Here is a 25,103-nt window from a genome sequence, read left to right as displayed (position 1 = left end):
TCCGGCTATTCTTTTAGGGCTCAGGTCGATTCTTTTAGGGCTCGTTGTTAGGACTCGGAATACTAATCCTAAAAAATCTCAGGTTTTGAGGCTCTCAAATGAGCAGCGAGTCCTTAAAACTTTTTTTGGGCTCACAAAGCAAGCTCTAAAATGCCTTTTTTGTAGTAGTGCAACAAAAAGTTAACCTTTTATTAACACTAATTAATAGAACATGTTACAAGAGTAGTTAGTTATAACCAACTATACTGTTTAACACGATCGACCTTGAGAGCACGGTCAATTGGCTGCACAAAGTGGAGAACCGAGTGATGAGGAGATGCTTGGTGAGGATGTTCGCGACCTGATCTTCAGAGGAAACAAATTGAACATTGATTTCTTTTCGATTGACCATGTCTCTAATAAAGTGAAAATCAATTTCAATGTGTTTCGTACGGGCATGAAAGATGGGATTTGCATTAAGTTGAATGGCACTTATATTGTCACACCAAATGGTTGGAATGGAGTCAAGAGGCAACCTGAGTTCATGAAACAATTGTTTGTACCATGCCAATTTTCCTGCAACATTAGCTAGTACACGATATTCAGACTCTGTGGTGCTACGAGAGACAACCCTTTGCTTGGAAGAAGACCATGAAACAAGGCAGTCACCAAGGAACACACAGAACCCGCTAGTACTCTGTCGATCATTAGGATTGGATGCCCAATCCACATCAGTAAACGGAGAGATGTGAAGAGAAGGAGCTGCAGTCATGGTCATGCCGTGTGTCGGAGTGCCTCAGAGGTACCTTAGAATCCGTTTTACAGCTAGCCAATGTGAAGAGGATGGTTGATGCATAAATTGACAAGCTTTGTTTATATCAAATGCAATATCTGACCTTGTCGTTGTGATATACTGAAGTGAACAAAAAACACGTCTATAGTCAGATGGATATCAACAATGGGCACACCATCATGCTGAGATAGAGGTTTACTGACTAAACCAAGAGTGGGAGCAGCTTAAGAGTCTAGCATATCCGTTTGAGCAAGAAGATCTCTAATGTATTTATGTTGGCATAAATGTATCTGACCATGGCTGTATGTTACTTCAATGCCTAAGAAGTATGTGAGCTGCCCGAGATCACGAAGAGCAAATTTACTATGTAGTAGCTAAATGAACTTGTCAACAATTTTAGAATAATTTTCAATTACTATGATATCATCGACGTAGAAAAGTATGTAGATGATAGTGTAGCAAGTATGAAGAATAAATAGAGAGTTGTTTGACCTGGAACAGAGAAACCCCAATTACTGAAAAGTTGAGTTGAGCTTGGAAAACCAGGCCTGAGGGGCCTGTTCTAGTCCATATAGGGCCTTGGAAAACTTGTAGACATGAGTAGAGTAATTTGGATCAATAAAACTTTGAGTTTGTGTCATAAAAATATCTTCAATAATGTCATCATTGACGAAAGCATTGTGAACATCTATTTGGAGAAGAACCCAACTTTTGGAAAAGAGCCAAAGCAAGAATAACTCTGATTATTCTAGGTTTGACAACTGGTCTGAAGTATAAAAGTAGTCTACTCCTTGAGTTTGAGTGAACCCTCTAGCTACAAGTCTTGCCTTGTGTTTGTCTATTGCACCATCCGAGTGATATTTGACCTTACACAACCAATTGCAGTCAATAATATGTGCCTTTGAAGGTGGTGAAACTAGCTGCCAGGTACCATTTTTGGTGAGGGCATTTATTTTAGCCTCTATTGCTTGTTTCTAGTTGGACCACAAAGAGATTGAGTGTATGATTTGGGCACTAAGCTTGCTTTGAAGCTGTTTGTTGTGGTCGTTGTATAGCCTTTGGCTTGTGGATACTACTATTGGCTCTAGTTATCATAGGGTGTTGATTGATATTAGTAGCTTACTGCATAGACAAATTGTTGGAAATATCATGTTGCTCAATAGGTGCATGGATTATGGCTGGAGGATTAGGGGAAATGTCAAGGGAGGGAGTGTTAACAAAGGAAGAGATAAACTCTCAGTTTGTGGTGGAAGGGGATGTGTGAGAGTATAAAGGAGGTGGAGTGATAGATGAAGGGTGAGTAAAAGGTATTATGGCTGGGGTGGATTAAATGTTGGTTTGTGAGGTGTGAGACATGTGTGGATTAGAGAGTAGAGGGAATGATGACTCATCAAAAACTACATGCCTACTAGTGTATATTTTATAATTTTAAGGATCAAGACATAGGTATCATTTATGTTGGGTGATGTATCCAAGAAATAGACCTATATTGTAACTTGTTAGAGTTGTAAGGTCGAAGATAGGGGAAGCACAATCACCCAATGGTTAAAAACAGTGAGTAATCAGGATATTTGACATATAACATTTGATAAGGATAATTTTTTTAAAAAACTTTTGTGGGAAGTCTATTAATAATATATACATCTGTTCTAAATGCAATAACCAATATTTGAGGGGAAGTGATGCATGAGCAAGAAGAGCAAGAAAAAAGGAAATCTGTGACTTTTAGCCATTTGACAAGAAGAACAAATAGTGTTTTTATTATATGAATTGATTGGTATATTACATTTGTGTAGAGCTTGATTTAAAGTATATGGATTAACACGTCCTAAATGTGCATGCCAAATGGCAGCAGGATTATGAGATGCGTTTTGAAACTGAACAAAAGAATGAAAATTGAAGGTAGAACTTGTGAGACAAAAGCATGCTTGACTGAGGCTGGAGGTTCTTTGAGGGAGGATACAACTTGAATGGTGTATAGTCCACGCTCGTGAGAACCTTGATGAAGATTTTTTTCATTTGAAGGTCCTTTATGAAAAAACCATTAGCATGAAATTCAAGAAACACATGATTGTCAAGACAAAATTTTGAGGCAGATATTAGATCGGATGATAGATTTGGTACGTGATAAACATTGTTTAAGTGGAAATAATTAGAAGTAATTTTAATGGAAGAATGACCAAATGAAGAAATTAAGAAATGGAGACCATTACCTACAGTGACAAGATTTGAACTGGAGTAAGAAGAAGATGCGTTAAGCTGATTGTTGTTGGGGGTAAGGTGGTGGGAAGCACCAGAATCAAGCAACCATGAATCATCAGCTATAGTGTTGGAAGCGGTGACGATGGCTTGCATAGATGCAGATGACTGAGAAGTAGTTGGTGGGGCTGGAAAATTAGGATCGAATCTGCAATAAGAAATGAAAGCATTATGCTCTCAGTGCATACAGAGTTGGCATATGATTCTTAACCCATTTTAATTTCCTCTACAAACATTAGAGTTACGACTAGAAGAGAATGAGAGGCATTTTTTGAGCCATTTCCTCGAATGGAAGGAGGGAGATTCCAAGAGGGACTTCTTGAGTAAGGATGTTGATGGAAAACAACATTGGCAGCAACAACAGAGGACTCATCAACTAAGAGTTGTTGTTCGAGTTGCAATTCATGTGCAAGAAGGAGACTGGATACTTGTTCGAAGAAGACGACGTTAGATTTTTGAAGTAATAGCTACAACAAAGGAATTATAGTCTGTATTGAGGCCAAGAAGAAGATAAAGAACCTGATCTCGGTCAGAGACTTTTTCCAAGATTGCAGCAAGTTGATCAGTTAAGTTCTTTACTTTAAGAATGTAATCCATCATAGACAAAGAGACTTTTTTGAGGTTCTGCAATTGGAGACGAAGCTGCATAATCCGAGAATTTGAGGATGAGGAGTAAATTTGCTTGAGAGCAGTCCAAGCCAAGGCACTCGTAGTTTGGCTGACAATCTGTCCCATGATCTTAAGGGAAAAAGAAGAGTAGATCCAAGAAAGAATCATGCGATCCTTTCTGCACCATTGAACAAAGTCAGGAAGAGCATGGTTGATCAAGAGCTGTATTTAAGCAATCAAGAATGTCATCTATTCCATTTGTAAGGATGACGCTTTCCATTTGAGCACGTAAGAGGAGAAAGTTGGTGAAGGTCGAGCTTCACTGGAAGAGCATGGTTGAGAGCATGGGACGAAAGAGCCATAAACTACTGTTGTTGGGGCGTGAGGGAAAGAAGGTCGCCGTTGATGAAGCTGCAATGGAGCCTTGAGTACCTTCAGTGGACACCATGTATCCAAGAGAAAGAAATGTTGTAAAGCATGAAAGAGCAAAAATGACAGGAAAATAGGACCGAGTGGGCACTAATACCAAGTTAAGAAAAGTCTAAAAATGAGAAAATGAGTTGTAATCAATGAATCGACAACTAAGGCTTTATAGTTATATATTGAAAATACAAACAGAATATTGAATATGATTAACAGAAAGTTAACCCTTTATTAACACTAACATAATCTGCTAAAAGAGTAGTTAGTTATAACTAACAGCCGAGAATATATGGATTTACACTTTCTAAATCAACAATTAATAATAGGAATATTCAATATTATAAACCCTAGACGCTCATCATGAACCTTATTCAAAGTATAAATGTAAATATTTGAAATAAGAAACTAAGTGATTAAATGATTATAAGATAAACTTAGAAACATTTAATCATCAATACTTAACAACATAAACACAATATAATAACACACAACAAAGTTAGGGTTAGACAGATGCAACCTTTTGTTATGAGAAACTTGAATCTTCAAACTTAGGAAACTTCTAAGGCTTATACAAAATAAGAATATTGTTGTCCAAAATCTCTATTCCAAGCATTCCCTAATGCTTAAAGCTTCAACTAAGTAGAATGAGATTTGGGACAAAACAAGCCTTAAAACTCATGCAAGTCAAGCAATGCTTGATGAGTTTCTTGGAGAAAACTTTTGGTCTTTGAGAGCTAGAGAGAGAGAGAGTTGAAAAGTTTGATCAAGACTTTACAACTCTAATAATCCATATTTATAGTGTAGGCATTGTCATTAGTCTAACCAATAGGATTAGTGCTTTTAAAACACATCATTTGGAGTAAATCACGTAATTGTACGGTCCCGTACGGATCGCCGGTACTTCTCATGCCATTTTTTCGGTGCTTGTTTTAAACAATATAATGATTTAACAACCTTACACACCTTATGTTCATTTCCCTTTAGAAAAAAATGACCTGGTTGTTCCATACAGATCTCCTCATCGATATCTCCATTTAAGAATGTCGTTTTGACATCCATTTGATGAACATAAATGTTATATATTGATGATAAGGCAAATAGTACTCTTATAGTGGTTGTCCTAGCATCTGGTGCATACGTGTCAAAATAATCGATTCCTTCATTTTATTTAAACCCTTTAGCTACTAATTCAGCCTTGAAGGTTTGTAATGTGCCATTGGTGTGATATTTCCTTTGAAATACCCACGTACACCCAATTGGTTTGATCCTTGTGGAAGGTCTACCAATTCCCATGTGTGGTTTGACATAATTGAATCCATCTCATCATTTATTGACTCCTTCCAAAAAGTGGAGTCCCTTGAAGACATAGCTTCTTAGACTCTTTTGGGATCATCATCACTTGAAGAGCTATAAGAAATTTACATGTGACTTTTCAAGGTTACCCTCTACAAGGTAGATCATTTTTACTTAAGAACATTTCTCAGTTGATCCCAACTCTTTAAGCCTTTGGCTTCTCCGAGGCAATATTGGTTGCTCATCAACATTTGAATCTTTCTCTTGACGAGATTCTCCAACACTGTTAGGTTCTTGAGAAGCGCTATCACAATATAACATATTCTCAAAGAACTCCACTTCTCTTGATTCAATTATCACATTAGACTCCAAGTCTAATAGCCAATAAGCCTTGCTATTTGAGGCATAACCAACAAATGCACAAATTTCACACAATGGTGCTTCTTCAAGAAGACATAACTTCTTGGAATGTTTTGGCATCTTCCTCAACTTGAAGAGCCATAGAAAATTTTCATGTGACTTCTTCAAGGTTACCCTCTACTAGGTAGAGTATTTCTACTTGAGAACATTTCTCAATTGATACTAACTCTTTAAGCCTTTGGCTTCTCTGAGGAAAATTGGCTGCTCATCAACCCTTGGATCTTTCTCTTCACAAGATTCTCCAACACTTGTGGGTTCTTGAGAGTTGCTACCACAATGTAACATGTTCTCAAAGAACTCCAGTTATCTTGATTCAATTATCACATTAGACTCCAAGTCTAATAGCCTATAGGCCTTGCTATTTGAGGCATAGCCAACAAATGCACACTTTACGGCCCTTGGACCCAACTTGTTCTTTTTATGCTTTGTGCTCTTGCAATAAGCAAGGCACCCCCACACTTTAAAATAGCCTAGGTTAGGCTTCTTTCCTCTCCATAACCATATGGAGACACATTGTTCTTTTTCATAGGAATTCAATTTCAATATATGACATGCAACATGCAAAGCTTCACCCCACAAATTATAACACAATTTAGCATGTAAAAACATAGAGTTAATCATCTCAAGATAGGTCATATAATGTCATGTTGTTCACAAAACACATTGAAATCATTTGAAAAGTATTCACCACCTTTATCACTTCTAAGAGTCTTTCTTTTCATTTCCAATTAATTTTCTACTTTCGCTTTATATATTTTAAATGCATTAAATGCCTCATCCTTACTCTTAAGTAAATACACATAAGTATATCTAGAGCAATTATCTATAAAAAGTCATTAAGTATCTACTTCCTCTTCTAGTCAACATGTCATTCAATTAACATAAATCACTATGTATTAAATCTTGCAAGTTTTAACATCTATCAACACTTGGAAAATGTTTCTTTACAATTTTAGATTTAACACGTAATTCACATTTATAAAGCTCATTCATATCACAATTATTCCATCCACATTTAACATCTCTTTTAATTGTGTTATAACCTATATGAGCAAGTCTATTATGCCACAAAGTAATAGAACTAGAAGTAATCGCATTACAAGATTTAGATGTCATTTTATTATTGTCACTATCAAGAGCACAAAGTTTAAATATCCCATCACATGAATAACCATTTCCCACAAAAGTACCCAATTTAGTCAAAATGAGTTTACTGAATTCAAACTCCATTTTGATACTAGAATTACTCAATAGACTTCAACTCACAATGTATTCAGTCATATCAGTAACATAGAAAAGATTAGTTAGGGTCACTTTCTTTCCATTAGCGAAGAACACATAAATGCAGCCTATAACGCCCTGGTTACCCCAAGACCGTTACGGTGAACGTTGAACCGTGAATTTAACTCGCTACCTGAGTCCTTTCGTTAAAAACGTGCTTCTAAGTGTTATTAACAAGTTAAGGTGGAAAACCAATCAAAAGGAAATGATATATTTTATTCAAAACATAAAGCTGTTCATGGGCCCATAAAAACGTTTACAAGTTATTTATAATGCAAAATGGTCACTACATTATAAAATTTACAACCCGCCGATCTAAGCGGCAAAAATAGGGTAAACCCCCAAGTTCCCCTGAGAAATCCTTGGCCGTGGTGGTCAAGCGGCCGCATATGTACACAACACCACCTAAGCTCTCCACTCAAGGCTAGGTGAGCTTTTCTTTCCCTTTACCTGCACCACATAGCATCCACGAGCCAAAGCCCAACAAGAAAACACAAAACTGCATGAATATAATATCAACAATGATCGTAATAATCATTCAGGACTTTCAGTCCAAAATGAAGGTGTGACCGTTGTAAAAGTCACTAAAGTGGGTTCCGTTCCCATTAGGCATGTGATGATAGGGTCACCTGGGCTTTACAAATAAGTGATCCTTTCACTAGCTTATCAAGATAGGTGTTTGATGAACTAGCCACCAACATAACCTACTGCATGACCATGGAGTCATAACCATGGGATTTTGCTCCCTAGCCATGTGACAAACAGTGACCTAGGCCTTTGGCCCTGACTCTGAGTAACTAGTCTTAGACTAGTCAAGCGCTTATAATTTTCATCGACCTTAGGGTCGATCCAGCATTAAAACTCTTAGAGTCATTCAACACTGATATCGATTAGATCTAATCTTTTATCGGCTCTGCGTTCACAAAGCTTATGCCGTTCCTGACTCCCAGGTCAGTAATACACGACCAGTGCCGATTCTTAATGGTCAGTGCCATACACAGATAAGCAAGATTTGCTAAGAATTTAATATGCAATCAATGTCCACATTTAATAGCCAACATGCCTCTATAAAAATCACGCATGTCATATACATAGGGTGCAATTTTCTTACCTCTGGTTCGAGCGAGAATGAATAAAAGAAAAACCCTTGAGAACGATCTGACTTTTAGTCCTTTAACGATCACCTAGTCATAACTAAATATTGGATTCCATCAATAAAATGAATAACAAAGGTTCTCGAACCAAAACCTTGCCTCTGGGATATCGAATCCCACTAATCCGGGTAGTTGGAACGATCCCGAGGCATAAAACTGAGTTTCCATGATCAAAACACCCAATTGGCCTCAAAACCCTCATGAGCCGCCCCAAAACCTTGAGTCGCGGCCCCCAGCCAAACCAGGAGCAAGCGCCGCGGCGCCCCCTTACCTAGTGCCGCAGCCCCCAGCACGCACAAACTTCACCTCCTTCAGCATCGAGCTTGGGCCGCGGCCCCCACCCAGGAACCAGCCATAACTCTGTTTTCTCCCATTTTAAACCTTCCAAAAACATACCTAAACATCTCCAAATCCAAAAATCAAAGTTCCCAAACTTCCCAAAGATCCAAAAATCATCAAATCCCGAGGCTCAAACGAATCAAAAACTCATCGATACAAAAATCCAAATCAAAGCTTAGAAACTCTAAAACTAAAAACTTAAAGCTTGAATACCTTTGATTGGGTTGTTTCTCGCTAAATCCTTTGGTCAAGAAGCTTCTAATATTTCCTAGGATCGCTATGCCTCGATCCTTGCTTGATTCCGACTCCTAGAACTCAAGATTTCTTCAAAATTGCCACGAACGGTCACAAAGGTTAACGGGAGAGAGAGAAAGTGTTTTAAACGTACGGTTCTTTCTGTCAGACTACTTCAGGCTTAAGTAACCTCAAATAAAACCTAATGCTCGGGTTCCAAAAATACCCCCGGGGAAAAAATAGTCAAAACTCCCAGAATTTCCTCATGATCTCAATAACTCCCAATATATCATCAAATAACATTCCCATTATCCAATATCCCAATAATTGACCCCGTTATGACAAAACTGGTAATTTGCAACATAAGACAGTCTCATGCCGAATAGCTCAAATATATCCCCATAATAATGGGATCTTCTCCATAAATCACAATATGCACCAAAATACACAAATATGCCCTCAACGACCAAATTACCCAAATAGTCAAATGTGGACCTACATGCATGTATTTAACATCATATTATAATATAATTCACATAAACATGCATATAATAATTTAATGGCATAATAAAACAATTATGGCCCTCCCGACCTACTAAACCATCCATTAAATCGCATTAGGGATTTTAAGGCATTACAACTATCCCATCCTTACAGAAATTTCGTCCTCGAAATTTACCTGAACAGCTCGGGATACTGACTCTGCATATCTGACTCCAGCTCCCAGGTCGCTTCCTCGACCTTGATGTTCCTCCACAATACCTTAACCAAAGGTATCGTCTTATTCTTGAGGACCTTGTCCTTTATGGTCAAGTATCTGGACTGGCTGCTCCTCAAAGGAGAGATTTGCCTCAAGCTCTAGATGTTCATAGCTCAAAATATGATTCACATCAGATTCATACCTCTGAAGAGCTGAAACATGAAACACATTATGCACGGCTGACAACGCCGGTGGCAAGGCCAACCTGTAAGCCACCTGACCAATCCTCTCCATGATCTCAAATGGACCTACAAATCTAGTGCTCAACTTGCCCTTCTTCCCAAACCTCCTCACCCCTTTCCATGGAGAGACTCTAAGGAAGACATAGTCTCCCACTTGGAACTCCACGTTCCTACGCTTGGGATCTGCATAGCTCTTCTGTCTACTCTGAGAAGCGAGCATCCGAGCACTAATTTTCTCAATGGCCTCACTGGTCCTTTGAACTGCCTCAGGACCTAAGTATCTCCTTTCACCTGTCTCATCCCAATTAATGGGAGATCTGCACTTCCTACCATACAACATCTCATATGGTGCAACTCCAATGGTAGACTGATAACTGTTGTTGTAGGAAAACTCTTTCAAAGGTAGATACTTACTCCAAGATCCACCAAAGTCCAGCACACATGCCCACAGCATGTCTTCTAATATCTGGATCATCCTCTCAGATTGCCCATCTGTCTGAGGATGATAAGCAGTACTGAACTTCAACTGTGTTCCCATAGCCTTCTGTAAACTCCCCCAAAACTTGGAAGTAAAAGTGGGGTCCTGATCTGACACGATCGACCTCGGTGCTCCATGGAGACGCACGATCTCTCTCACATAGAGATCTGCATACTGATCAACTGTATATGTAGTCCTCACTGGCAAGAAGTGAGCTGACTTGGTATAACGATCCACTATCACCCAAATAGAATCATGCTGACCAACAATTCTGGGTAATCCCACCACAAAATCCATCGTGATGTCTTCCCATTTCCACTCTGGAATATCCAGAGGCTGCAATAACCCTGCCGGCCTCTGATGCTCAGCCTTGACCTGGTGACATGTCAAGCACTTAGCCACATACTCTACTACTCTCTCTTCATCCCTGGCCACCAATACAACGATCGCACATCCTGATACATCTTTGTGGTGCCTGGATGCAAAGAGTAAGGTGTAGTATGAGATTCATCCAGAATCTCTCGCCTCAAACAGTGTTTAACAGAACACATATCTACCCCTTATATCGCAACAAGCCTAAATCAGACACTGTATAATCTTTAGATGCTCCAGCCAAAACATCCTCTCTGATCTTAATCAGTTGTGGATCACTCAACTGACCCTCCTTGATCCTCTCCAATAGTGTAGACTGTAGCATAATATTGGCCAACTGGCCCACCAGCAACTCTATACCAGCTCTGGTCATGTCATCTACTAACTCTCTGGCTATCAGCCTCGCACCATAAATCTGCCCCAGACCTTTCCGGCTTAAAGCATCAGCTACCACGTTGGCCTTTCCTGGATGATACAAAATCTCACAATCATAATCTTTTACTAATTCCAGCCAACTCCTTTGTCTCATATTCAAATCTTTCTGGGTGAAGAAGTATTTCAAGCTCTTGTGGTCTGTATAGATCTCACACTTCTCCCCATTAAGATAATGCCTCCATATCTTTAAAGCAAAGACCACAGCCGCCAACTCTAAATCATGAGTGGGATATCTCTTCTCATAATCCTTCAACTGACGTGAAGCATAAGTAATTACTTTTTTTGACTGCATCAGAACACAGCCCAAACCCTGATGATAAGCATCGCAATAAATCACAAACTTTTCCTGGTCTGTCAGAAGACTCAGAATTGGAGCTGTTATTAATCTCTACTTCAGTTCCTGGAAGCTATTCTCACATTTATCTAACCACAAAAATTTCTGACTCTTGCGTGTCAGTTCAGTCAACGAAGTAGCAATCTTTGAGAACCCTTCCATGAAACGCCTATAATAACCTGCCAATCCAAGGAAACTTCTAACCTCATAAGCATTCTTTGGCCTTGGCCATTCTCTGACTGCCTCAATCTTTGCTAGATCTACTTTAATCCCCTCCTTACTGACAATGTGCCCAAGAAAGGATACGTGAGATAATCAGAACTCACATTTCTTGAACTTTGCAAACAGTCTATGTTCCCTCAGTCTCTGCAGAACCAACTTCAGATGTTGCTCATGCTCTGTCTCAGACTGAGAATAAACTAGAATATCATCGATGAAGACGATCACAAACTGGTCTAGATAATCCTTGAACACTCTGTTCATCAGATCCATAAAAGCAGCAGGGGCATTATTCAATCCAAAAGGCATGACTAAGAACTCATAATGCCCATACCTGGTACGAAAAGCAGTCTTTGGTATGTCTCCCTCCTTGACCCTCAACTGATGATAACCTGAACGAAGGTCAATCTTTGAGAATACCTTCTTACCTTGCAACTGATCAAACATATCATCTATCCATGGAAAAGGATACTTATTCTTGATTGTTAGCTTATTTAGTTCTCTGTAATCAATACACATCCTCAGAGAACCATCCTTCTTTTTCACAAACAGAATTGGCGCTCCCTTAGGTGAGAAACTAGGTTTGATAAAACCCAAATCAAACAGCTCTTGTAACTGTACCTTTAATTCTTTTAACTCAGCTGGGGCCATTCTGTAAGGTGCTCTAGACACTGCCTCTGTCCCTAGTGCCAATTTTATCACGAACACTATTTCTCTGTGTGGTGGCAATCCTGGCAAATCTTTTGGAAACACATCCAGGAATTCACAAACTAATCTGGTCTCTTCTGGTGTCACTGGCATGACCTGAGTGGTGTCAACCACACTGGCTAAAAATCCAATGCAACCTCCTTGTAATAGATCTCTGGCCCTCAAAACAGAAATCAAAGGTATGCGAGGTCCATGCACAGTACCAACAAACACAAAAGGATCCTCACCTTCAGGCTCAAAGGTGACCATCTTCCTTCTGCAATCAATGGTTGCCCGCATACTTCACTAACCAATCCATACCCAATATCATGTTGAAGTTAGTCATAACCAACTCTATCAAATCCACTGACAACTCTCTGCCCTCCACTGTCACTGGCAAAGATCTGACCCATCTCCTGGATACCACTAATTCCCCAGTGGGTAACAAAGTTCCAAACCCCACAACATAAAAATCACAGGGTCTACATAGTCTATCAATAATTCTACTAGCAACAAAAGAATGTGTAGCACCAGAATCAATCAAAACATTATAAGGGGTTCCAGCACTAACAAGCTGACCTGCCACTACTGAAGGAGAAGCCTCAACTTCTACTTGTGTCAACGCGAACACTCGAGCTGGGGCCAAGCTGTCCACTTTCCTGGGTTCTTCTTTTCTTGCCTTAGGGCAGTCTTTGTTAAGATGACCGACTGCTCCACATGAAAAGTAGGCCATTTCCCTACACTCTCCTAAATGACGCCTCTTATCTAGGGCATTCAGGATAAGACTTCCAGGCCTCCTTACCACCTGGACGACCCATTGAAACACCATGGGGCCGCCTATCAGGACCTAGAACTAGGAAGGTGCCAGGAACCTTCCTCTTCTGATCACTGGGGCCTACACCCCTACCAGAACCCACAAATGGAGGACCTGTCCTCCTGAACTCCTTTATGGCTCCATTATCTCGCCAGATCTTGTTCTCTGCACTCTCATTTGTGAGTGTCTTCTCAACCACCTGTGCATAAGTAGTATCCCCAGCCACAGTGGTAATACGAACATCACGGGCTAATCTGGGCTATAGCCCCTTGAGAAATCTCTCCCTCCTGGTCCCATCAGTGGGCACCAGCTCCATGGCAAACTTTGCCAAATGATCAAACTTCAGAACATACTCAGTCACTGACAAACCTCCCTGAAGTAATCTAATAAATTCCTCAGCTTTTGCCGCCCTGATGGCATCAATATAATATTTCTCATTGAACAGAGTCTGAAACTCTTCCCAAATCAGGGCATTGACGTTTATGGTCTGGGTTACAACTTCCCACCAAACTCAGGCATCCTCCCGAAACATATATGTGGCACAAGCCACCCTCTCATTACCATTCTCCCTCATGAAATCCAGGATGGTGGTAATCATGCTCATCCAATGCTCAGCTTTAGCAGGATCTGCACTGCCTTCAAAAACTGGAGGTTACTACTTCCTGAACCTTTCATAAAGAGGCTCCCATTTATTACCAACCTCTGGCAGCTGCTCAGCTGCTGACACTGATACATAAGGTGCCTCAGATACACTGGCCACTGTAGGAGCTTGCTGTTGTCTCAGGAGGCAGAGTTCTTCTCCTTGTCTCAACATTGTAGCCTGCAGATTGTTGAATAATTGCTGCCAGGTTGCAGGAGCTGGCTGTGGAATCTGTCCCTGGTCATTCTCTTGACCCTGATTATTATTATTCTGGCCTTGATCACTATGGACAAATGATGTATTTGTCTATCTTGGATTCATTCTTATCAACTTGCTGAAACAATAGTCAATACGGCCAGTCAGGTAGTAATAACTAAACCTCTTGTCGCTTTACAGTCCAAGAATAAGCAAATAAGTATCATATTCCACAGTCATATAAATATACAAATAGATACATGTTTATAGCATTTAGCACTTAGCATGTATCACATAATAATTCACAATCAACAATAATAATAAGTATGTTCCAGCAATTTCAGTACTATTTAGCACACGGTTGCTGAAGATGCAGTATTCAGTGCACAAGTTTAAAATGGTGTCTCATGTAAACAGAAAAAGCATTTATACTATATTTAAGCAGCTATGCAAATAACTACATAGTATAGTTACCAAACTATGAGTCGACCTTGTCTTCAGTGGTGAGTGTGCATGCCCAGCCAGTCTACAGGAACCCTAACCTTGGCACACTCTGATACCAAGTTGTAACGCCCTGGTTACCCCAAGACCGTTACGGTGAATGTTGAACCGTGAATTTAACTCGCTACCTAAGTCCTTTGGTTAAAAACGTGCTTCTAAGTGTTATTAACAAGTTAAGGTGGAAAACCAATCAAAAGGAAATGATATATTTTATTCAAAACATAAAACTGTTCATGGGCCCATAAAATCGTTTACAAGTTATTTATAATGCAAAATGGTCACTACATTATAAAATTTACAACCCGCCGATCTAAGCGGCAAAAATAGGGTAAACCCCCAAGTTCCCCTGAGAAATCCTTGGCCGTGGTGGTCAAGCGGCCGCATATGTACACAACACCACCTAAGCTCTCCACTCAAGGCTAGGTGAGCTTTTCTTTCCCTTTACCTGCACCACATAGCATCCACGAGCCAAAGCCCAGCAAGAAAACACAAAAATGCATGAATATAATATCAACAATGATCGTAATAATCATTCAGGACTTTCAGTCCAAAATGAAGGTGTGACCGTTGTAAAAGTCACTAAAGTGGGTTCCGTTCCCATTAGGCATGTGACGATAGGGTCACCTGGGCTTTACAAATAAGTGATCCTTTCACTAGCTTATCAAGATAGGTGTTTGATGAACTAGCCACCAACATAACCTACTGCATGACCATGGAGTCATAACCATGGGATTTTGCTCCCTAGCCATGTGACAAATAGTCACCTAGGCCTTTGGCCCTGGCTCTGAGTAACTAGTCTTAGACAAGTCAAGTGCATATAATTTTCATCGACCTTAGGGTCGGTCCACCAATAAAACTCCTAGAGTTATTCAACACTGATATCGATTAGATCTAATCTTTTATCGGCTCTATGTTCACAACGCTTATGCCGTTCCTGACTCCCAGGTCAGTAATACGCGACTAGTGCCGATTTTGAATAGTCAGTGCCATACACAGATAAGCAAGATTTGCTAAGCATTTAATATGCAATCATTGTCCACATTTAACAGCCAACATGCCTCTAGAACAACCACGCATGTCATATTCACAGGGTGCAGTTTTCTTACCTCTGGTTCGAGCGAGAATGAATAAAAGAAAAACCCTTGAGAACGATCTGACTTTTAGTCCTTTAACGATCACCTAGTCATAACCAAATATTGGATTCCATCAATAAAATGTTAACAAAGGTTCTCGAACCAAAACCTTGCCTCTGGGATATCGAATCCCACTAATCCGGGTAGTTGGAACGATCCCGAGGCATAAAACTGAGTTTCCATGATCAAAACACCCAATTGGCCTCAAAACCCTCATGAGCCGCCCCAAAACCTTGAGTCGCGGCCCCCAGCCAAACCAGGAGCAAGCGCCGCGGCGCCCCCTTACCTAGTGCCGCAGCCCCCAGCACGCACAAACTTCACCTCCTTCAGCATCGAGCTTGGGCCGCGGCCCCCACCCAGGAACCAGCCATAACTCTGTTTTCTCCCATTTTAAACCTTCCAAAAACATACCTAAACATCTCCAAATCCAAAAATCAAAGTTCCCAAACTTCCCAATGATCCAAAAATCATCAAATCCCGAGGCTCAAACGAATCAAAAACTCATCGATACAAAAATCCAAATAAAAGCTTAGAAACTCTAAAACTAAAAACTTAAAGCTTGAATACCTTTGATTGGGTTGTTTCTCGCTAAATCCTTTGGTCAAGAAGCTTCTAATATTTCCTAGGATCGCTATGCCTCGATCCTTGCTTGATTCCGACTCCTAGAACTCAAGATTTCTTCAAAATTGCCACGAACGGTCACAAAGGTTAACGGGAGAGAGAGAAAGTGTTTTAAACGTACGGTTCTTTCTGTCAGACTACTTCAGGCTTAAGTAACCTCAAATAAAACCTAATGCTCGGGTTCCAAAAATACCCCCGGGGAAAAAATAGTCAAAACTCCCAGAATTTCCTCATGATCTCAATAACTCCCAATATATCATCAAATAACATTCCCATTATCCAATATCCCAATAATTGACCCCGTTATGACAAAACTGGTAATTTGCAACATAAGAGCGTCTCATGCCGAATAGCTCGAATATATCCCCATAATAATGGGATTTTCTCCATAAATCACAATATGCACCAAAATACACAAATATGCCATCAACGACCAAATTATCAAAATACCCAAATAATCAAATGTGGACCCACATGCATGCATTTAACATCATATTATAATATAATTCACATAAACATGCATATATAGTCATAACAAAACAATGGCATAATAAAACAATTATGGCCCTCCCCGCCTACTAATCCATCCATTAAACCGCATTACGGATTTCGGGGCATTACACAGCCCCTTCCAAGTACCTTGGATCTCTTTTCATTTCCCATTTGACTTCAAGTCCCACCTTTGTACTTTCAAAGGTTTTGAAAAGAGTTTTATCATAGGTTGCATGAATGGTGGCACAAGTATCATACCACCATCCTTGCACCTTTCCTTGGGTTGCATTAACTTCACTCAAGGTTGTAATGATCTCAGTATCAAATGCATTGGCCTTGGTATCTTTACTTAGGTTTGCAATGATCTCAATTTCAAATGCATTGACCTTAGTATCTTCACTTTCTTTTGCAATGATATCATCATCAATTGCATTAACATGTTCACCTTCTCTTAGGGTTGCATTAGTCTCATCACTACATGCATGAACTATGTCAATTCTATTTAGGGTTATCATACATTCCTCATCGAATGCATTAAATTCAATTAAGGTCACAAAGATCTCATCATCAATTGTATTAACCCTAATCTCATTATGGTTAATTTTAGAATTACCATATCTCACATGATGATCAATAATTAAAAAACAAAACAAGTATAATAATAACCCTTGAATTGTTTATTAACATTCACCATTGTACTCTTATCATAAATAATAATCTCAAACTCACAAAAACATGGCAGCAAACACATTTAATTCAAATTCTTGAAATTTACACATTTAGAAATAAGGAATTTGATGATACCAATCTCCTTAAGTATGCAATCCCACTTTGAATCCATATCCACATTCATGTAGAGCATATCCAAATAGAACTTTCTTTGATCTTTAATGGTTATGTGTTCAACACAAACCAAATATTGAATCAAGGATTTGAAAGTTGTAGAAGATTAAACAATTTTCCTCATTGTTGAATATGCAAAATACAAAAGAAAGTAATTAGGATTAGAGATTTTGATTGTTGGGAATATATGGCTTTACGCTTTCTAAATCAACAATTAATAATAGGAATATTCAATATTACAAACCCTAGATGCTAATCAAGAACCTTATTCAAAGTATGAATGCAAATCTTGAAAATAAGAAATTAAGTGATTAAATTATTATAATATGAAATTAGAAATATTTAATAATCAATACTTAACAACATAAACACAATCAAATATCACAAAACAATGTTAGGGTTACATAAATACAACTTTTATTTTGAGAAACTTGAATCTTCAAACTTGGGGAACTTATAAGGCTTATGCACAATAAGAAAATTGTTGTCCAAAATCTATATTCCAAGCCTTCCCTAATGCATGAAGCATTAACCAAATAGAATGAGATTTGGAATTTAACAAGCCTTAAAACTCATTCAAGTCAAAGCAGTGCTTCATGAGTTTCTTGGAGAAAATTGTTGGTCTTTGAGAGCTAGAGAGAGAGATAGTTGAAAAGTGTGATCAAGGATTTACAACTCTAACAACTCATATTTATAGTGTAGGCACCGTCATTAGTCTAACTAATAGGATTAGAGCTTTTAAAACACATCACTTGGTGTAAATCACGTACTTATACGGTCTCGTACGGACGTGTCGCCTACTAGGTGGAGATATATTTCCTGCTAGGTGTAACATGCCAGCCTTGAGGGCATGTTACAAGCTAGGATGGTGCTCGTTCAAATGCATGCGCGAGGGTGCGGGCTGGTGAGCATGGTGATGCATACTTTGTACGGCAGTGGAATTTTCGTTAATATCTTCAATATTGCCCGGAAATGGATGGGACTTGGTAGGTTTCATATTGAAGGGTCAATGAATGCAATGGTGCAATCGAATTTGGGAGATTCAGAGAATTGGCGAGCGGAAAACCAAATATGTCTCCCAAGAAAAAATCATATATGTTCCTGGTAGAAGGCTAAAAGCTCAGAAGGCTCTTTGTAGGGGGAGCACCTAGTGTCAGCTCTCCACCACCTCCTGGGGCAGGTGCGTCAAGTGAGCTACTACTAGTTGGGAGGACTAGTAGGGCGGGAATATGAGGCCCACGATGGGACTCATATGTCTCCATGAGTAGGAGTACTCATGGACATTACCGAGCCGCCTCAGTAGTGCGTCGAAGTGTTCTGCCATAGGTTTATGGGTATAGTTCCCTTGGCTTGCTGGGATGCCGCTTGCATGGAACGTGGCCCAAACCTTCGAGAGACATCATGGTGCGCCATGGCCATGAGTCTCGACACGATATGGCTCGGGAAGTCATTCGTGGGACTTGATAGCATACAAATATTGAAGAGTGCGCAATGCTTAAGAAAGACAGAGGTCCAGTGTGTGCTACTAGGCTGGCAGCTAGTCTCGAGGGCCTGCCAACATGCGTGAAGGCATGGTGCCTTGAGGATTGGACCATGAACGTATGGGAGTCCTTGGTCTGTGACGTGAGCTAATCGGATAGTATCGAATGGGGCATGATGAGAGGTGTTGGCACGTCAACTTGGTGTTGGCTCTTGGCCACACATGCTACCTTGGCTTACGAATGTCTAGGTGAGCATCGGTGTTGGGATTTGCCTTGCCATAGTGAGAACCTATGGACAGTATGAGTGTCTTGGCTAGATAGACTTGCTGCATGATTGGACTCATAGATGCTTGAGAGCATGACTCGACGAGATTTTTTCGAGAGACGAAAGTGTGCAGAGGCACACAGTTGCGTGAAAAAGGTGCCCATTGTTATTCGAATGGTTGGAAGGCTGACCTTGGCTCAGAGGAGTCAAGGTGCCATGCGGGCATTTCTTCTTTCAAAATGTCAGCCCATGACAGTTGGTATTAGAGCCAGGTTCATCTCAAGTGGGGGATGAACCTGGTTTGCCTATCCTAAAGGGAATGTAGGCGTACAAAAGAATCAGAAGGTTTGGATGCTTGAACAGATGTCGTTGAGCCATTTAGTCACCTAGAAAGGATCAGTAAGCTGAGACGGGATGAGACTTGGTTGCTCTTCTTCATGGGAATACTGGACATACTAGAGAGGGGGCAAGTTATGCTTACTTCGAATCAAAGTTCATTGATGCTAGAAAGACAATTACCACGTGCAATTGTTGAGGGGCGCTAATAAAGATTTGGAACTCATTGACATGAGACAAGGTTTGATCGAGTAGTCAAGGTTGTATGCTTGGTTCACTAGTTCAGGTTCGCCTGAGTGACAGTGTAAGTCGCACGGAGCACTGTTGTTGAAAAGGGAACTTGTACGCAAAAGTGTGGAATCATAATAGTGGTTGTCAGAAGCTTGTTAATCGCGACAGTGATCGATAGTGGACAACTTTGAGGGGTCAAATTAAGTTGAGCATGAAATGTTTCAGTTGCTACTTGTGGGCCAAATGGAATCATATGGAGACCAAGGTGACAGTAGCCGCGATTGTCACTGGGAAGTCGTACTTGGAGGTGTTTGCATGTTATCTTGTTTCGCCCAAGAAGGGAGGTGCCGAGAAAATGGAGTGGGACGTGTTGGCTCACAGAGATGTTAGCTTGTGTGACCAAGACTAAGGCATTGTAGGAGATGCTGAGTTGTGGAATATATGCATCCAAGGCCAACACAGTCGAGTAGACCACGCACAGTGGTCAGAATAGTACTAGAGTTTCTAGAGTGCTGGAGGGTTGCGTCAAGGAAACTTAGTACTACTAGAAGGCTTAGGGAGGCCGAGATGGTGCTTGAGTTTAAATGTGGGCCGGAGGGCCTTGATATTGGGACTTAGTGATCAGAGAAGCTACCCAAAGAGGCGAGATGCTAGTATAGAGCAGATGGATAGCTATGTGGACAGTGCACGCATAGGGGAATCGACAATGGTGCTACACGAAGTAGTTGACTCGAGAGTCACATCCTGCGGGGTGCAGTTCTAGATTTGTTGTGTGCATGAAGAGTTGGGGTGGTCAGACATTCTTGCGTGTGGGCAAGTTGTCGAGGACGCCAACAGTTGAAGTGGGGGAGAGACCTTCATGGTTCAAACACCCAAATAGCAGACCAATGTTCCATTACAAAAGCATCGAGATGAGTTATAATGGAGATTTTTAGTTGTTCAGAATGTAAGTCGACGAGACTCAGAGACAAAGACAGAACTAGTTACCTAGGGTGAAAGTCGTCAGGATTCAGGTACTAAGGTAACATCAGTGCAACGTTTGCCTAAGGTGAAAGTCAGCAAGACTCAGGTACTAAGGCAACGTAGAGATGTCAAGGGGCAAAGAGTTAGAATGACCGAGGCATTAACTAAACATTGTCTTCAAAAGTGATAAATGGAACAAGGGACCGCACGAGAGAAAGCGGTTAGCTTGCGAGCTATACCTTGAGAGGTACTCCTCAAGAAGAGAGTTTATTCCCAAGTTGAAGTGGGGGAACCCACTAATTCATATGTTCGAAGGGTCAGGGTACTTGTTCAGTTTTGGTGGGTGAATATAGGGGGAAACACAACAATAGATGGGTTGTACAATGCGAAGACCTGCATGACTGATGCGAGTAGGTCTGGTGACCAAGTAAAGCCACAGATAGACAATATGAATAGGCTTAGGTTCAGACCAAGATTGGGCAAGTTTTGCAGGATGTTATGGGACATGCTTAGTGTTTTATGGGGACACGTGTTTATGGGAACACAAGCCAAATGATTCAGAGAACATATGCCAAAGGGAGATAGCGAATTGGGACAACTTCAGACCTCAAGGGTGAGGTAAAGTGCAGTCAAGTTGGTCAAGATTCAAGAGGCCGTCTAGAGTTAGGCAAGGGTTATTTGGGGCTAGAACTTGAGGCACAATGTTGAGAGTCAGCATGAGCACGAACCAGAAGGCAGTGCAGTGGTTTCGAATGATGTCAGATCATTGACCACATTGTAGAAGCTTAGAGGAGCAGTTATGCTTATGGTCAGGAGTGGCCATTTTGCATTAAGCCATGGGTATGCAGTAAGGCTGGAGGGCCAAAGATCTGAGAGACTACTTCGCGAAGTCTATGTGCAAGTCTACTTCGCATCAAGCCATGGGTATGCCTTCAATGGAAGGATGTTTCGTATGTGTCGTTGGAAATGGTTGGTTTGCGAACCTCACCCTGAAGGGCGCACCTTAACTTCATCCTTGCCAATAGGAGTATGCATTGGAAATTTGGTGGGGAAGCTTCAATCAAAGGATGTGTTTGCTTCGAGGTCAGTGTTGCAAGGTCTATTTGGTTGACTGGAGGGACATCGTGATGGACTCGGAAGAGTTCATTCGTGCAAGGAGTATTCGAGTACATATGCACTACTTCATAGAAGAATTCTGAATAACGATGGTGGCATGGGGTCTTTGATCGAGTCAAAGGGTGGATGTGGGGGATCATCACCAAATGGGTGGTTCTACAGTGGTAGAGGGACTAGTGCAAACTTAAAATTCAGAAGGAGCATGGAGTCAGCTTAGGAGTCGAGGTAGGAAGATTGGCCAGTGGCCTGTCGATGAGGGCATCGACAATTGAAGTGGGGGAGAGTGTAACATGCTAGCCTTGAGGGCATGTTACAAGCTAGGATGGTGCTCGGTCAGATGCACGCACGAGGGTGCAGGCTGGTGAGTATGGTGATGCCTAGTTTGTACGGCAGTGACATTTTCGTAAATATCTTCAATATTACCCGGAAATGGACGGGACTTGGTAAGTTTCATATTGAAGGGTCAATGAATGCAATGGTGCAATCAAATTTGGGAGATTCGGAGAAGTGGCGAGCTGAGATCCAAATATGTCTCCCAAGCAAAAATCATATATGTTCCTGGTAGAAGGCTAAAAGCTCAAAAGGCTCTTTGTAGGGGGAGCACTTGGTGTCAGCTCTCCACCACCCCTGGGGCAGGTGCATCAAGTGAGCTACTACTAGTTTGGAAGACTAGTAGGGTGGGCATATGAGGACCACGAGGGGACTCATATATCTCCATGAGTAGGAGTACTCATGGACATTATCGGGCCGCCTCAGTAGTGCGTTGAAGTGTGCTGCCAGAGGTTTATGGGTATGGTTCCCTTGGCTTGCCGGGATGTTGCTTGCATGGAACATGGCCCAAACCTCCAAGAGACGTCATGGTGCGCCATGGCCATGAGTCTCGTCACGAGATTGCACGGGAAGTCATTCATGTGACTTGCTAGCATACAGAGATTGAAGAGTGCGCAATGCTTGAGAAGGACAGAGGTCCAGTGTGTGCTACTAGTCTGGTAGCTAGTCTCGAGGGCTTGCCAACATGCATGAAGGCATGGTGCCTTGAGGATTGGACCATGGACGTATGGGAGGTCTTTGACGTGAGCTAATCGAATAGTATCGAATGGGGCATGATGAGAGGTGTTGGCACATCAGCTTGGCGTTGGCTCTTGGCCACACATGCTTCCTTGGCTTGCGAATGTCTGGGTGAGCATCGGTGTTGGGATTTGCCTTGCCATAATGAGAACCTATGGACAGTGTAAGTGTCTTGGCTAGATAGCATTGATGCATGATTACACTCATAGATGCTTGAGAGCATGACTCAATGAGAGTTGTTCAAGAGACGGAAGTGTGCAGAGGCACACGGTCGTGCGAAAAAGGTGCCCATTGTAATTCGAATGGTTGGAAGGCTGACCTTGGCTCAAAGGAGTCAAGGTGTCACATGGGCATTTCCGCTTTCAAAATGTCAGCCCATGACACCAGGCGTTACATCATCTGCTGGGGTTTTCATTTTCCTGGCACTTGTAGGCGATGCGTTGCCTCCCACGGGCGACGTATCGTAGATGCCTCTGCAATAACACACTGAGCATGACCTCAAAATGTCTTCAAATGCCTCCAAACTTTTAGGAAATTTTTGGATACATCATTGTATCACTTCAGATCCATAAAAGTCACTTTTAGATGCCTACTACACAATCTCATATTTTCACTTCAACTTAAGTGAAAATCGTTAAGTGTTTTGCACCTCAGCGTGTAAAAATCTTAAACATTATATTTAACCAATCTCTACAGTAACTATATTGTTTAACATGTCTTGTTTAAGGTCAACATTCAGGACCACAAGAGGATTAAATATGACTATAGTATTTTACTTGTTGCAACTTGCACATTGTAATATTGTGTTAATAGGTTATGATGACTTCGAGGCCTTTAGTACAATTCTAGTTTGTCTTGATTAATCCCGGTTGGCTTTGTTTTTTTTTACACAAACATGTTTTTTAAAAGGAAATTAATTAAGCATAAGAGTAAAGTGATGAAATGATTTTAATTAACAATCTTATTAATTAATATTACTCATGATTGGACAGATAAAGAGAAAAGGACATTGCTAGATTGGAGAAAATGCTTTGATATCATTTGTGGAGTTGCTCGAGGAATGTTGTATCTTCATCACGATTCAAGATTGATAATCATCCATAGAGATTTAAAAGCTGCCAATGTTCTTCTAGATGCTAATTTGAATCCCAAAATTTCAGATTTTGGTATGGCTAGAATATTTGGAGGGGATGAAATTGAAGTCAACACAAACAGAGTGGTTGGAACATAGTAAGTATCTTTTAACTAAAAATTATTTTGTCTCAATAATTTATTGTAGTTGTATAATAAAATAAAAAAGACAATAAACTACTCATGTGATTCTAAGTACTATTACAGTGGTTATATGTCGCCAGAATATGCAATGGAAGGACGATTTTCAATAAAGTCAGATGTATATAGTTTTGGAGTTATGGTACTAGAGATCATTACAAGCAAAAAGAACACCGGCTATTACCATAATAATTTAAACTCCAATTTGATTGGACATGTAAGTGCTAGATAGTTTGTGTTATATTTATGATTTAATAACTGTTGCACCCTTCTAATTTCACCTATGATCAAATAATTAAGGTCCAAAGTATCGGTATTATTATAGGTGTGGGATTTATGGAAAGAAGGCAAAGTCATGGAAATAATTGACTCATCCATAGATGAAAATTTTGGTGGCGTAGCATTGAGATGCATTACAATTGGATTGTTATGTGTGCAAGAGAATCCTTTTCATCGGCCAACCATGTCAGAAGTTGTTTTAATGTTGAGTAATGAAGCAGCTCTTCCTAATCCAAAACAACCTGCATTTCTATATGGTGATCCCTTGACTAGCGAAGAACTTAACTCGGTGAATAATGTCACGTGTACTGTGGTAGAAGCTCGTTGAATGTCTCGCTTTACATTAACAATGTGAGATTTGTTAGGTATATTATACATGTGACTCCAAATTATATGCATGGTATGTTATTAAAATTATATATATATATATATATATTTGGTATATTTGTTGTCGATCTGTTTTAACAATTTTTTTTATTTTGATCTTTTATTATTAATAATACTAATTTTACTTTTTGTACCTTAGAAATGAGAAAATAAAGTATTCCATTGTCTAATATTCTTCAATATGACTTAGACATTATTTACCTATTAATAATAAT

General features: G+C 40.4%; 1 protein-coding gene across 1 annotated transcript in view; it reads left to right on the top strand.

The window, feature by feature from the left end:
* The window catches only part of LOC133822575 (G-type lectin S-receptor-like serine/threonine-protein kinase RKS1), a 31,510-nt gene extending 6,442 nt beyond the window's left edge, over positions 1–25,068 (top strand). Inside the window, exons 5-7 of the mRNA XM_062254954.1 lie at positions 23,943–24,180; positions 24,289–24,439; positions 24,548–25,068. Coding sequence (XP_062110938.1) covers positions 23,943–24,180; positions 24,289–24,439; positions 24,548–24,829 — 671 coding nt within the window. The 3' untranslated portion in view covers positions 24,830–25,068. The remainder of the gene's footprint in view (positions 1–23,942; positions 24,181–24,288; positions 24,440–24,547) is intronic.
* Positions 25,069–25,103: the final 35 nt, after the last annotated feature.

The sequence above is a fragment of the Humulus lupulus genome, chromosome 3 (assembly GCF_963169125.1).
Source record: "Humulus lupulus chromosome 3, drHumLupu1.1, whole genome shotgun sequence".
NCBI classification, from domain to species: domain Eukaryota; kingdom Viridiplantae; phylum Streptophyta; class Magnoliopsida; order Rosales; family Cannabaceae; genus Humulus; species Humulus lupulus.
Note: the sequence above shows the minus strand (reverse complement) of the source record. Positions and strands in the feature narration are given on the sequence as shown.